The 15,646-nt window shown below is 41.5% G+C and overlaps 1 protein-coding gene across 2 annotated transcripts; it reads left to right on the top strand.

Moving 5' to 3' along the window:
* Positions 1-7,663: 7,663 nt before the first annotated feature.
* Positions 7,664-14,567, top strand: GJD4 (gap junction protein delta 4). Of its 2 annotated transcripts, XM_030971809.1 has the most exons (3): positions 7,664-7,680; positions 7,904-8,039; positions 10,750-14,567. In XM_030971809.1, the coding sequence occupies exons 2-3, from the start codon at positions 7,976-7,978 to the stop codon at positions 11,928-11,930; spliced, it is 1,245 nt and encodes a 414-aa protein (XP_030827669.1). In that variant the 5' UTR covers positions 7,664-7,680; positions 7,904-7,975; the 3' UTR covers positions 11,931-14,567. The 2 variants fall into 2 exon arrangements, with proteins under 2 accessions (XP_030827669.1, XP_030827668.1); XM_030971808.1 differs by lacking the exon at positions 7,664-7,680 and having other exon boundaries at positions 7,734-8,039.
* The last annotated feature ends 1,079 nt before the right edge of the window (positions 14,568-15,646 follow it).

Genomic DNA, 15,646 nt, shown 5'->3' with positions numbered 1-15,646 from the left:
AGCAAAATGTAAAAAATGTGGGGGAAAAAAGAGGAGAAACTGAAATAGTAACCACAGTTAGAAGGCACAATACAGGTCACAAGGGAATATATCCATAAATACCTGTGGCCAGTTGTCCTGGGTTTGCCAGTGCTCAGCCCACTACACCAGTTCAAAGAACTAATGCAATTTTTAATAGTGTCAGGAACACAGTAATTGGTAGCAATTTTGTAGATTAGATTTAAATGGCGAAGTATCAGTCATAATGCAGAGGAGGCAGAAAGATTGAGCTAATGGCCCTGTTTTGTCTTTTTGTGTTGTGTTTGTGCCTTGCTGTAGTAATAAAATTTCGTTTCTGTTACTGGTACTGAAAGAATTTTCAGTCGAAGCTATTAGATATCTTGGAGTGACAAAATCACTTTGCCCAGGTGCTCTGAAAGGTTTTGCTGAGGCAGAGGGGGTTGGCTGGCAATATTTCTCAGTTCTGGAGGGGAACCACCTTTGGAAAAAAGCTTAGGGAGAGCAAATGTAGAAACGGGAGGTGGTTTATTCTGTGTTTGTGCAGGGCACAGTAAACTGAGAGCCTGAGTTACTGTGCAAGGGATGGGTAAGTAAATGGGGCATAATCAGTAATCCCTGATCCTTCATGGAAAATAGACTGTCAGACTATCATTTAAAAACAGGACATAAATTGGTGTTCTTCCCTCTAGGCACACAGTTTGTGGTGATTGGCTCAGCCTCGTGCCCAATGGGCACAGCTGTGAGAAGCAGCAGGTGAGCAGCACTGACAGCAATGAGCCAGGGAGTGCCCAGGGGCACTGACCAACCACCAAAGGAACAGAGGGCACACGGGTGCAATGCATCAACACGGGGAGTGTAAAAGTTTGGGCCAAAGAACAAGAGCAGATGCTTGCAGCCTTCTGAAGGGACAGGATGTTGCCTGAAGCACTCTGAAGTGGTAAGGGTGTTACTGTGTATGGGTTGGAGCTTTCTGAAGTTGTATGGTGACACTCTGTGTATCGTGGCAGTCTCAACTGGGTCATGTGCTGTGGTTTATGCTGTGACACTTCCCCATTTCTGCTGTGTTTTACCTTCCTAGCAAAATCTTGCTGCTCTCTGCTTTGGCCCCAGCGGGATGTTTGCCAGTCCATTTATCCATTGTGTGAGATTTCCTTCTGGACAACACTGGGAGCTGCTCCAAGGTAGGGAGCAATGCTGTGTGTTCCCAGCCTGCCTTGGGCATGGGTCCTGTGGGGAAATCCACTCTTGATCATTCCTGTCTGTTTTCCTTTGCTCTCTAAGACGTTGGAATAAATCCTTCAGGGTCCTTGTTACCCTTTTGATGTTGTGGTAAAAATTTTCAAAGGAATGAATGGCAGTTGAGTATTGAACTTCTATCAATTTTACTAAGGACTGAGGCATCAAGCTGAATTTTATGATGCTTTTCTCTTCAAAAGAAAAAATCCTGGTTGATAGAATACATAGAATATAAATACTGTTGTGGTTTAACAAGGGAATTCCTTGTGTACTGCCCAGTATGTGTTGAGTACACTAGCAATGATTATTAAAAATGGCTTTTGGAAGAAAACAAAGCAAAAACCATGGAAACTGAAGGCAGCAGGCATGATAGGACTGTATTGTAAAGCAAAGGTTTGGGGCAGAGAGCAAATTCAAATCCTGAAATAAAAATTTGGGGTAATTTTTCCTAATGTTGTGGAGGTTGACCTATCTGAGTTTTGTTTAAATGACTTTTTACAAGGCCACACTAGTCTTAAACATACAGACTATTAACAGGTCACAGTTTAAGGTCAAAACAAACCTCATAAAACCATAAGGTGATGTGCATCTCATAAAGGTGAGGCACAAAAACTGATTTTCATGTTGTCCTTAAAATGGCCAGAGGTACATACATAAATTGTACATCCTGATATCGATGCAAGAAATCTAATAATTCTTTTGTCTAGTAAGCTGTGAGTAGCAACTATGAAGAGTATTAGATTTTTCCCTATATTGTTCATTAAACATAGCTGAATATCAAAATTTCTCATTCTGAAGCAGTATGATAGGCGTACACATTCTTTTTAGACAGAAGTACTCTTCTGGATAAGGATTTTATTATGCACAGGATATAGCTTTTATTTATAAGACAAGGATGAGATTTAATACAATGTACTTTTTGACTTCTGCATAGGAATGAATTTGACTTGAAAATGACATTTCTTCATCTGTTAGAAGAAATCCACAGTTGGTACTGCCTGCAGTGGTTCCTGAAGTTTGTGTGTGAATTAGAGGGAGGAAAATCCCTTTTCTCTTTTCAGCTTCCTTCTTTCATTTAGCCCTTTCCCCTGTGCTTGGTTTAATGACCACGGAGTTACAGTGCATCTGTCCATGCTGAAAAAAATGCAATGTCAGTGTTCAATAACAGAGACAACAGTAAAGGGTTTGTTCCTTAAAATGATCAGCCATGAAATACAAGAAGGTGTAAAGAACTCTTACTTTAAATGCACAGTGGCTGCCTGTATGTTAAATCTAAGATGACAGATTTATTTATTGAAATCCAGAACCAGCACAGTAACCTCTTTTGTTGTGCATGGTGCAAACAGGGATATTTGCCCTCCATAGCTCTAGCAATATTCACACTTAGAAACCAAGTATTAAATTTAAAACATAGTGACCCAAAGATTTCTTGCAGTCTCCTGTTTATTATGAAATCTGTTTTCCAATTACCTAAGGCCTTTTCCTTATTTAAACAATTTCCATGGTATCAGCTCACCATGCTTTTGCCTGCCTGACCATTGCTAGGTGTGGACCTGCTTGAGGGAAGGACTCCTTAGTGCTGGATGTTGGGCACTAATAAAACATGAAATCACCTGCTTCATCATAAAATACAGGATCCGTAAACATTCCAAACCTTCCGTTCTGTCTTTGGCACTGTAAAGAAAGGTAACTGTAAAACTCAGTGTTAAATGTCAAGTGCAAAACTTAAACAGGAGCTAGAATCTCTCTTATACAAGATTTTTTTGTGTGTTACAGCAGAGCAAATTTCAGGAATACTGTCATGTGCTCATGTAGCCACCAATTTCAGTGGGAGTCAAGCAGGTACTAATAATGTGCTTTTGAAAATCCAGTGGACTCATTTTGTACTTTTACTACTTAGTAAGTTAAATATTTTTGCAGAAATTGACCCTGAGCTCCTGAGTGGGAATATTTTTTCCATTACTTAATTTTCCTTCATCTCTGTCTTGAAGTGTTCAAAATTCTTGGCTGAGTAGCTGTGAAGTTTCTGAACCAAAGTCTGAAGAAGAGCTGCTTTTTCCATTTGTTGTCCTCTTAGAAGCAGGTTCCCTTTAGAAATAGGAGTTCTGAATATTCAAACATTTAGAATAAGGGACTCTGTTTGAGATAATGTGGGAGAATGGAATAAATCCTTAAGAGCATGCAGTAGAACACACTCTTTTTTTAGGTTTACAAAATTAGTAGAGGAACAGTGAGGCAGCACAACACATGCAAGGAGCTGGGGCACCAGGCTTAGGTGTTCAAGAGGACAGAGCTGGTGTGGAAGTCAGCAAAGTCGAATCCAATCAATATAAGGTGAATTTCACAGTTCTGGGTGTCCTTCTGGGCTACTTTAGACACACATGCATTGGCATTTATGTACATTTGAGCATGTGTGCATGCAGCTCCTCCCTGGGAATGGAAGAGATGGGGAAGAGGGAGAAGCATTTGTTGGAAGTTTCCTTTCCTTGCACTCAACTCTGCTGCTTCTGGGGACTGATGAGTTAGAGGCTGAGCAGTGGGGAACAGGAGCACGTTGTTTAGGCTCCCCATGGAATATTTTGTGATGGAAAACACTCACTGCTCCCTACCTCAGTGTGTATAGGCTCTGTAGCCCAAAAGCTGAAGCTGTGGTTGCCTTGTCTTCTCTATGTCTGAGTAGCTCTGGTGGCTGTTCTGGGCACAGGCTCCTTTCAAAGAGCAGCAGCAACACCCAGGGAATGCAAAGTGTGCAGTGCTGGATGTGCCTGTGTAAAGCAAAGGGCTGTCCCTGCTGTGCTGGCTCCTGCCTGTGTGAGTGCTCTGAAGGTTTATGTACATGTGTGTGTGTGTGTGTGTACATATGTCTTAAAAAGAGCATTTGTTCTGGACAGCTTTTCCTACTAATTTGCTATTGTCCTTCATGGCTAGCTTGTTTCTTTCTCTCCCCCTTCTGCTGCATTTCACAATTTTTAAAACGAGGCCATCAAGATGAATTGCCTTTTAATGTTTACTGTCCCTTCCAAATAGATTCCCCCTCCCTCCATTCACAAATCACTTCAGAAGAGCTGGATTTACTGCAACATTCCTCACTAACATATAATTTTGCTAACTAGAAAAATTCTAATTAAATTTTTAACTTAGACTTTAAAATATCTATCTGTGTTTTTTCTCTCTTAAATTATGATATGCCAAAGGCCTTAGACTAAAATGCCAGATCACTTTGTCTGTTAGGGAAGCTGCTATGCTGACCTATTTTGCCTTAACATTAATTAAATTGGTAGAGGGATGTTCCTTCATTGCCCAGTGTGGTGTAGGATGCAGTCTCCATTAGTAACTCTCACTTCAGTGTCATTAGTGTAGGTCTTGACTGGGTAAGACAGATGGGTTTGGGATTTGCTAGGCCAGAGGAATTTCTTTATTTTCTGGGAGCTTTTTTGATGTGTGATGTAGATTGTGGCACCGTTCACATGACAGATTTGATCCTCAAGTGGCTTCAAGCTAACTCTGTCTTACCTCTGGATGTCATTCTGAGCCAAGGACTAGCTGAGATGTCTTTGCTCTGTGCAGTAACCCAGGTCTAAGCCTGGAGATATGGAACTGCAGGGAGATGCAGTTCCAGTTGTTCAAAATGTTTCAGGGGGTCTCTCACAGTGATGGAATCTGTGTATTTTTGCAGGATCAAGGCCTAGACCTATGATAAGGGGTTATAAATGTGGACAGCAGTTGTAAATTTTAAAATAGATTAAATTGCGTCTTCTTGTGTTTCACTGTTTGTCTCTGAAAGCTTTCCAGTGGTTTTTAGGGCCCTTCCTAAAATGAGATGTGATGAGGTACTGCTGGGTTTCCAAGTTTAACTTTACCCAATACCATGTCAGTTTTTTCTACCTGCCTTTCTTTTTGACTAGAATAGAGTGCAAGTCCACAGATTTGAGAGTTTTTTAGGTTGGGAAGAGTTGTTTGTGGGATTCTAGAGCTGGAGTGTGCTGGAGTGTGCCCATCCTCTGGTGTGGGAAATGGTGCCAAACCCACGGGTGGCCCTGCAGAGCTGGGGCCCTGTGCTGCTGCACCCATGTCTGTCATCTGCTCTCCCTACTTCTTTATAGTCCTTACAGGCCAACAGGGAATACAGGGAACAGCTAAAGATAAAGAATAAATGAGGGGGGTTTTGTGGTGAATATCTTCAGCTAAGATGTGGAAAATCTTCAGCTAAGATGTGGAAAATCTTCAGGTGGGAACCCTGCCCTGAAAGATGGGTTTTTTGTTTCCTCATCCCTTTGCTCAGCACTGTGCGTCTGTGGACACCAAACATTTTATATCAACCACCACAGACTGGAGCACAATTGGGAACACTGATGGCAGAGGCTTGGGAAGAGGACACACCACAGAAAGGAGAAGCGCTGGATTCAAGTGAGATATGAGCTGCCTAGAAAAGCTAAAAAAAAAAAAGCTAAAGTTGTCTGAAAAAAGCTAAAATGTAATTCAAGCTTTCTGACCTAAGCTAAGCTGCACTGTGACAGGAGGGTGCCTGCTTTCTTTTAGAAAAAAAAGGCCATCCTATCTCAGTGCATCCATGCTGTGGGATCAGATGTTGTTGCCTGGTATAGTTCCTCAGGCAACAATCTGGGGGCTTAAATTCCTAGCTGTTATCCCTCTTCCACAAATGGTAGAGGTCTCACAGCAACCACAAGCAAGGATATTTTAACCAACAATATTGACAGAGACAATTTATAGCCTATTGTGTGGATGCAGCTGCTGAGCATTCATATCCTGCCACCGTCTTGGCATTCCTGACTTTATTTTTGACAAAGGGTGTTTAACCAGGAATACCTTCAGACCTCAGCATAATCCATATCTTGGCTGTCTGCATCTTTTCTCTATTGGCTTTCTCCAGCTTTCCTTCCTTCCCTTACTTCTCACACACACACATATCTCTGGTTAGAAAGAAAATATGCATGTAAGTAAATGAAGCTAAAACCATCATCACAAACCATGAACAAAAATTGGAAGAAATGGCAGTTTGGAAAATATTTTACCTAAATAAATTCTGGAACCAATAAAAGTTCTGGATTAAAAATCTTTTTACACAGATAACAGACAAAGGGTTTTGAAGGGCCATCTTTTCTAATCCCACTTATAGGGTTTCGTTAGGATGGTGCTTACTACAGAGAGGATGATCAGTGTGTTCTGCCAAGGCATTGCAAAGCCTGTGAGCAGAGAGCTGGGGACAAAGTCTTTGGGCAGGTATATTTTACTTGATGAAACTATTAGTTTTACCTTTTACCCAGGTAAGATGTGCTCAGTCACAAAGCTCAGCCCAGCTGCAGTGCCCCCAGGTCATGGAGTATCTCCATACAGCTCCCTCTGAGCTCCCCAGAGCAGTCATGGGTTGAAGCACACAAGCAGGGCTGCAGTGCCCAGCCTGTGCCTGGGCAGTTGGCACCTCACAGGTGTCAGGAAATCACTTTTCTCCCTTGCTAGGTCACACACAGACTCCTCTTTCAGCTGCCTTTGTAGGGTTTGTTACTGTTTCCTGACTAAGTTTTCACAGTATGTTCATCCTTGCCACAGCCCAGGTTAAAAAGGACAGAGCAACATCCCAAATCTGGTGGAACAGTGTCTGGAAGATGGGGGTAGATTATTTTCCCCAAGGTAACCTGGGTGAAAAGTGAGGCAAGGAACAAAAAGCTGAGAGTCTTATTTCCACCCTGCTTTTTCCTGGGGTGCAGCACAATGTCCAGGACATGCTGTGCAGTTGCATCTTGCTGAGCCCATGGGCATTCTGCTCCAAGAGGGAACTCCCTTCGCCACTGCTGAGGGGCTGCTGGGTGTGAGAATGATGGTCAACCACCCTTAAGATCTTTTGAGTGGTCTCCAAGTAGTTTGAGTGAAGTACCAAGCAGTTTCAGCTGAAAGGACTGATATAAATTAAAAATTAGTGACTTGTGGCACCTTGAAAAGCAGCCCCAGCCTTAGGATTTTTATATTTTAAAGCTTCCCCTGTTTTTCCTTTTGCCTGCAGGGAGGCTCGTCCTGCTGGCTGGCTCAGCACACAGAGGAGAGTTTGGTGTGGCTGTGATTGACAGGGCCATGGTGTTCTGTCAAGGAGGTTTTGATTTAAAAACCAAGTGGTTTTGGGAAATTTCAATGGAATAGCTTCCAGTGACCTGAACTGAAGCTGCCTTTCAAGCACAGGGATGCTCATCCTTTTCTACCCCCTTTCCTTCTCTAATCCATCTGCAATTCTTGTGGGGAGACAGAGAGGTCTCTGTTATTTCCTGGTCTATGCTATTTTTTCCTCTCTCCCTGTCTTTCAGCACTGAAGTATCTCAGCAATGCCAGGAGGCTGGTATGCCCCGGGAGGGTAAGAATAGTCTACAATGGCAGAGATCACTCCTGTTGTTGCTTGTCCACTTGCAGTTGCCTGGACAGAGGATCCACACAGAGGTAGGAGCAATTGGATCTGACAAGCTAGAGCTTTTGTAAGGCAATGTGTTAAAGCCTGAAGATGATCAACATTCAAAACCAACAGTCCTGTTCAAATAATCAAAATAATCCTTTATCAACCCATTGTTTTGGCTGAGTTCCTGATTTCTGTCCTTGACCCTCAGCAAAAATTCCTTCCTTTTTTATTTTTTCTTGCCTTTTTTCTTGCCTCTTTCCTGTCTAGGTCTAATCTCCTTTGGAAATGACAAAACTGTTAGGACATCAGGAGCTGGAAGTGTTTTGAGCCTGTTCAAACATGGAGCACTGGGACTCACTGGGATTTTTGATAGTCACACTCAACTATAATGTGACTATTGTAGGTAAGTACTTTAAAAGAGCTCACTTCTTTCTTTTGCTGCTTCAAATCCTGAAGCCACCCAAGTACCCTACTGACAGTCAACTTTAATTTCAGGCTGTGGTTCTGTGATCTGTACAGTAAGTTGTTTCCTTGATACCTGATAGAAGAGGTTAATGTATTTATTTTCTTGTTAAACAGATTACTTCTCTTTCCTTGATAGTTTTTTCCTGAACATTACATAAAATGTTCTGGCAAGGTTTTCACATTTGGGTCTTGATGACTGGGCTCCTTGTCAGCTCGAAGAAGGGATCATGGTTAAAACACACAGAAGTAATGCTGAACTTCTACCACCTAAAGTAGAATGCATGTGATAGCTTTAGTAACAAATTAAAAAACTTAAAGAAGAGGGCAGAAGACCCACTGTCTTTTACAGGAGGAAGTTTGTGGTTACTACCATTGTGGCTAATTATTGCTTTTCATTCTTTATTTTTGTAAACAAATAAGGATCATATGCTTATCATTTAAAAAAAAAAGCAAACCCAAACAAAATGCCATTTTCTTTTCCTTAGCTAGCTGTTTGCTCTTTATTTTTCACCTGTGTAATTTAAATAAGATTCTGTTCCTCTTTCATGTGCTACTTTGAACAAAGTGTGAGCCAGAGGAAAACTTTCAAGGGCCCTTTAAAGACCCTTTGCCTGCAGCAGTTGCTGTAGTTTATGCTGTGCACTGCAGGGAGCATCCAGCTGAGCCCCAGCAGGGCTGCTGGAGAGGTTTGTTCTTGTGTGTTAAATCAAGATTGGGTCTTTAGGGACAGGGATGCATGGAGGGGTTATCTCTCAAATGTATGTCACACTAAACTACTTCCTAAGGAGCCATTGATTTTTCTTAAGCAGTACTCCCCATTGTACATGTTCAAATTAAAAATTGATAGTGAAATAGCATGTAGTATTTTGAGCCTAATTAACTAATGAGCTTCAAACACTTTGAGGTCTTCACAGGGAAAAAAAATGCTACCAAAGGATGAAACATGGTTTGCTAAATATGACAGATTCTGTAGAGCTGGTGTTTCCTATTGACCCACTGTCAAAAAGTGAGTAACAGCACAGCCTGCCAGCAAACACAGGCAGCTGGAAACACAGCAAAACCACCACTACCACCCAGGTGATTAAAGATAAAATGGAAAAGCTTCAATTTATTTAGGGTTGGATAATCTATTATTTTGCCAGGAGCAGCAGTTTCTCTGATGATCTCTCATCAGCCTTAGATATTCTTCACTTTTTTCCCTTCAGAGTGCAGTTTTACTGTTCTAGCTCATAATCAGTCTACTGGCCACAAATGGTTTTTTAGAGGGCACTTGAACTGTATGTTCAGTACAATAATAGGTATCACACGATGTTGTGGAAATATTTGAATATTTTAAATTCACACCAACTACTGGGAAATAGCTTTATGGGAAATGTAGAAGAAAATGCTCCAAGGCAACACCCATAAATAGTTTTATAGTTTACAGAAAAATCCTTTGTGACATTTTTTAAAGCCTTTATAGTGTGTGTTGGTGCTATTTCACGGATTGCACACAAAACCTTGTGTGCATGTGAGATGTGCATTCACTATTAATAACTTGAGCTTTTCAGTACATTTCTCAGCCATTAATTCTGTATAATATACTTCCTTAGTCACTGAGTCTTGCTCTTTCTCTGCCTGTGTTTACAATTAATGTCTTAGCAATACTTTAAAACAGAATTAATCTTTAATGTTGTTTTTTTCCCCTCTTTTTGTTTTCAAACATTTTTTCCTCTTTTTTTTTGTAGAGGATTATTAAATTACTTTTTCAAAACTATATAGGGAATTGGTGATGGGATTCTAAAGGAAACATGAGAAATTCAAATGCTAAACTGAACTTCAGATGTTGAATATGTGTTTGTACAGAATGCATTTTTAACTTTTGACAACAGAATGGTATATCTTCAAGCCTTCCTATCCTGCCCGGGAAAAGGTTTTAGATTTTCACAGAATCACAGAATGGTCTGATAGAAGGGAACTTTATGTCTGAGTGGAGAAAAGCTGCTTACAGAGGTGAACAAATGTTGGAAATCATGGCCAAGATGGGACAACCAAAGAAGCAACAGAGAGAAATGTCTGGGGTGTACATTTGCACAAATCTATGTTTGTAGAACACTTTGCATAAATTTGCTAATAATAAAAATAATAACTAGTTAATAGCTTGCTAGTAAATACCATTCTAAACACAGCTGAGATTTTGTTGGCCAAAGTAAACTTTACATACAAGGTCGTGGCCAAGACCAAGAACAAATACTATGTCATGGAGCAAACTTTTCTGTCTAGATGAGTCTCATACTGTGTTACCTGAACTGTATTGTTGAAATAGGACAAAATTCAGGTGCAGGACCTCAACAACAAGGAAAAACTGTGAGTGAAATGGATTATTTAGTCAGTTTTGATCTCTTTTTATCAGAGTGTTTTCATTAGGTTTCTGTTGGCATGGCTTATTATATGTTTGACTCCTACATTGTTGAGTCTAGATGAAGATTATGTAATATGTCAGAAAACACACATTTTCACTGGATTTTCAGTCCCAGTCAAGAAAAAAAAAAGGAGCTAGTAAAAGGGAAAATTATTTCTTCAAATGCCTCATGTATAGAAAGAGCATCATTGCAAGACCTGCCTTCCTTCTCAGGATCTGACTCTTTCTTACCTTTCCTTCTCTTCAGGGAAGCTCTGGCTGATGTTGATGATCCTGCTGCGCATGGCAGTGGTGGTGTTAGGAGGCTACCCCCTGTACCAGGATGAGCAGGAGCGCTTTGTGTGCAACACCCTGCAGCCAGGATGCTCCAACGTTTGCTATGACTTGTTCTCTCCCGTGTCTCACTTTAGGTTCTGGCTCATTCAGACTGTGTCTATCCTGCTGCCCTATGCTGCGTTCAGCATTTATGTTTTGCACAAGGTGGCTGTGCACATTGTCAGAATGCACTGTCTGGTGCATGAGTGCAAGAGGAACAAGGGTTTATCAAGCCCCAAAAATGTGAAGGAGCTCTGTAGAAGTGCAGTTGTCAATAGAGTAGATTGTGGTGCAGACAACCTAAGTGTCCTTAATTTTTCAGGGGCATATACCATTCATCTTTTTGTTAGGACCCTACTTGAGGTTGCCTTTGCAGCTGTGCAATATTTTCTTTTTGGATTTTTTGTTCCTGACCGCTTTTCGTGCCACCACTCACCTTGCACGAGCGCTGTTGACTGCTACATCTCCAGGCCCACTGAGAAATCCATCATGATGATTTTCATCTGGGGGGTGAGCAGTCTGTCCTTCCTGCTCAGCCTTGCTGATCTCGTCTGCGCTCTCCGGAGAACAACAGCAAGGAACCAAAAGAACAAGCAGCTGGCAAACCTCTGCACAGACAAGGAGTGCAGGATACATCTTCCCCCAGCCCAGCACAGTAGCTCCTCTCCACCTCAAAATGAGGATGGCCCAGCAGCAAACAGCTGTCAGATCAGTGATGGCTGCTGCTCACCTCTCCCTGAGGAGGAAGAAGAGGCTGTTCTTCATCCTGGAGGTGTCCCCCAGCAAAGTGCCAGCACTAACCTCAGCAGCAATAATTTCTGTGTGCCAGGAGACCTTGGTGCTAAGCAGCAGAGCACTGAAGAGCCCTTGTGTGCCAGTGACCCCCAAGGAACTCCCTGCAGCCAAGTGAGACCCAGACTTCAGCAAGACTTCATTAAAGATACTGCCCTGGCTTTGAGGCCTCAGATGGAGTCTCCCCTTGGAGTTTCTTCCTCTCTTGTTCAGAGCAAGCTTTTAGGGTTCTACCCTTCAGCTGAGCTAAAAAGCCCTGATGAACAATCAAATTATAGCAGCTCTAGCTGCCTGAGGTCAAAAAAGTCTGAATGGGTATAGAAGCCAGAGGGAACACTGTGCTGTGACCTTGGCAGGGCAAATCATTGCATCACTGAAGAGGCTTCAGGGAGTTTCAGCTGAATCCCTTGGCTGTGGTCATGCTGCAGAGACATTCTACTCCAATAGAGAAGAAGAGAAAACTTTGGATAAGAGTTTGAAGAGTATTAAATTAAGGGACATGTTCTTTAGAAAATGTGTGTGACATCTTTATGGGTTTTTTGCATGTAGATGGTTTAAAGAGGCTGTGGACTGTTGCTGATGTGACTGACCTGGTTTTCCAGGAGCATGTGTGAAACCTAGTTTTATTGCAAAGATAGGCTGTCTACTCTCAGAAGTCTAATTTATCTCCTCATACTAAATTCTCAAAGACCACTCTAAGACAGGATATTCAAGAAGAAGACTAGACAGTGAATAAAATAAAAACACTTGTTTTGTAGCAAAGTGTTAGTTTAAAACCCCTGGATCCTATTGCTTCGAGGCAATACCCTCTCCCAGCTAGCAGTGCCAGGGCAGTTCCTTTCTCTGACACTGATGCCAGCTGCAGCCTGACCACACCTGAGATATTCAACTATAGCACCTTCCAGTACCTAGAGGGGCCTGAATGAAAGCCAGAGAGGGACTTTCTACAAGGGCATGTAGTGATAGGACAAGGAGAAATTGCTTCAAACTGAAGTAGGGTAGGTTTAGATTAGAGACAAAGAAAAATTTTTTTACTTGGTGGTGGCAAAGCAGTGGAAGAGTTTGCCCAGAGAAGCTGTGGATGTCCCGGATGTCCCACACCTGGAGGTGTTCAAGGTCAGGCTGGATGCAGCTTTGAGCACTCTGGTTTCATGGAAAGTGTCATTGCCTATGGCAGGGGTGGTGGAACCATATGATCTTTAATGTCCCTTCCAACCCAAACCATTCTATGAACTACAACAACCTCCAAAACAGAGTGGCTGCATCCACATCAGCTGCTGGGCATGGTCCTGTGCTTGGGAATTTCTCAGGAGACAGCAAGGAGGTGTGAGCCAGAAGGGTGTCAGGGAGTGCTCCAGCAGCTTGACAGGGACTGAGCAGCGATGCTCGTGCTGCACTGACACCTCTACAGGGTGTTACTTCTCAGCCTTAAATAGGCACACAGGGCTCTCAGTTTCAGGAGGTGGGAATGAGTCACCTGCCCTGCTTTAGGGGTCTCTGGTAAGATGAGTCACTTTCTAGACACACCTATTTCTCCCACAATATGATTATCTCAGACCTGGGTTTAGGGAAAATGGTTTCTGCCCTGAAAGAAGGATATAGTGGCAATGTCTATATCAAAGTGCTCACCCTCTTTGTCTGACAGACTCATAATGCTAATAATTTGAAAACATGTCTAAATTGAGTGAATCACAGAAGATTTTATTGCAATTACACTTTGTGCCTTCCTTCAGTGTTAATTCTGTCACATTTGCATAAGCGTGGTCCAGCACCAGAGCACAGCAGTGCGTGAGATGAATTTTCTTTTAGCTACAAGTCAGTGGGGTTTGAAGGTTGCATATACCTGCAGATCACCAGTGGGAGTGGATGTGGAGGAGCATGTACCCAGAGAAATGTGCTGGTGGTAGTGTCTTATAAAACAAATTATTCTGAGGGTGTCAAGTGTCAAAAACTGGTGTTTGTAGATCCTGCTTGGTGCTTTGGTGCAGTTTAGAGCAGGCACAGATCCAGCCTTGCTCCTGGGCTGCCAAATAACAAGTTTCTGTAATAACTCAAGGGCTGGCTCCCATGTGCAGGGCATGAAGAGACAACACCTTTCACAGTCTACCTTCTCTCTCTTATGGGTGCAGAAGTCTTCAAGACAGGCTTGTCTCACCTGTGTATTATTTCTCACATGTATAAGGTAAAGACTAGCAATTATCCCTTCTCTTCTGCATTCCCCCAGAATTAGGTGGCTTAATAGGTAGACAGAACTCCTCTTTGGGTCAGGAACAGAGTACTTTGGGATCCTGAGGTAGGCTATGGGCATTTTTAATTACTATCTTCTAAGTAAGGTTTTCCTCTCCATTACCTCTGTTTGTTCCTGTTATTGTGCATGCTTGTTGTGTGATTTGTCATTTCCAGGGTAGAAGCAGCATTAATTATTAAACTTATCATAGGCAGAAAAACATTAAATATTTAAACTTCTCGTCCTTCAAAGCCTCTTTAATGGGGTCTGTGCTGATTACACATGCCATGACAAAACATTGCAACAATGAAACCTTTTATGATTCATTGCATCCTCTCAGATGTGAGAAGGAATGCAAGGAGCAAACGTGGATTCAGCCTATTGCATACACCCCGCAGCATGAGATATAAATAGGGTAGGATAAATAATAAATGCCTCGTGGCTGGACACAGTTTGGGTTTTTTCTCTCTGGTTAGACATTTTTTAATGACTGAAGAGTCTCGTTTGAAATTGGAAAGATCCTCTTTGTGTTTGAAATGGAAAGTGAAATTAGTGGATGTCTTCATTTGTCTGCAGAGACTGTGGCCTTTGGGTTGTGCTGCATCTCTGCAAACCCGGCTGATTTTGGGACTTGTGGCTCCATTGAAACATAATTCAGAGTCAGTGTAACAAGCTCTTAATGTGTTTATAAAAATTGCATATTAAAAGAAAAATTTGGTATGGAATTTTCCCTGGGCAGTGAATAGAAACCTCTGGCATCAACAACCTGCTCCTAGGGCAGTGACTCAGGATTTTTACTACTATTTCTCCAAGTCATATTTATTAATTACAGAGATGCAGCAAGGTCAGCTGATTTGTCAGCAAGGGAAGAAGTGTAAAGGAAGTTTGAACTGTTATGAACTTGCAGAGCTCAATGAAATTAAAAGTGATGGTTGGGAGGGACATCCACTGTGGGGAGGAGAAAATAGCCAGAAAAGATCTGCTTGAAAAAACAAAGATCAGCTCTACTTTCTCCTTGTATTCAGTATCACTCAATGTGGAGATGCTGTAGACATGTCTAGATGTCTTAGAGTGGGAGAAGAACTGAGACATGTGAAGCAAAGAAACAGTAAGTCTTTCTGCTCTTAAAACAAAAAATTAATCTTTTAAATTCACGTATTGGTTTTGTAAGTCCTTCCAGAAATTATTGCATACTCAGAAAAACGTTACAAAATGTTCTTATTATGTTTAGCAATGTTTAAATAATTTCTTAACCTATCTACTTCAGAAAATAATTTCAAATATGGGTTGAAAGCACAGTTCTCCTCAAACTGTCCTCAGGGAGCTTTGTCTTGTGCTCAAAGTGCAGGTGTCACTTGCACTCTGAGGTGGCTTTATGGAACAATACAGAAGATATATATATTTCTTCTCATCCAGCCTCATGTGGTGCTGACCATGAGATTATACAGAAAGAATTGAGCTCCCTGGATATAAGAGTTGGAACTGATCAGAAAATCTAGGATTAAATAGTTTTCATGTGAGAACTAAAATTTTTATTGGAAAATTATAAAATGTCTTACAAATGTTTTTGTTCTTAGTATCTTCAATTGCAGTTCAAGAGCGATTCTCTTGCTAAACAAGTATCTAGTAGGCTGCTAGAGGCACAGAATTTTCATGTTTTCTACGCAGCAAAATCAAGTATCACTGGAAGTTTCTGCAGTATGAACATGATTGAAAGAAAAAAACATCAATTTTGTTGCCTCTAACTAAAATATATTTACATTTTTCTCTAAGCAAATATTTTTTCAATTTTTTTTGTTTTGTTTTGTAA

The sequence above is a fragment of the Camarhynchus parvulus genome, chromosome 2 (assembly GCF_901933205.1).
Source record: "Camarhynchus parvulus chromosome 2, STF_HiC, whole genome shotgun sequence".
In the NCBI taxonomy this organism is placed as follows: Eukaryota; Metazoa; Chordata; class Aves; order Passeriformes; family Thraupidae; genus Camarhynchus; species Camarhynchus parvulus.
Note: the sequence above shows the minus strand (reverse complement) of the source record. Positions and strands in the feature narration are given on the sequence as shown.

Excerpts from the sequence above, each read along its gene's own strand:
- GJD4 (XM_030971809.1), top strand. The coding sequence starts at position 7,976 with ATGGAGCACTGGGACTCACTGGGATTTTTGATAGTCACACTCAACTAT. Across the intron at positions 8,040-10,749 it reads CTATAATGTGACTATTGTAG|GGAAGCTCTGGCTGATGTTG; the intron begins GTAAGTACTTTA and ends CCTTCTCTTCAG.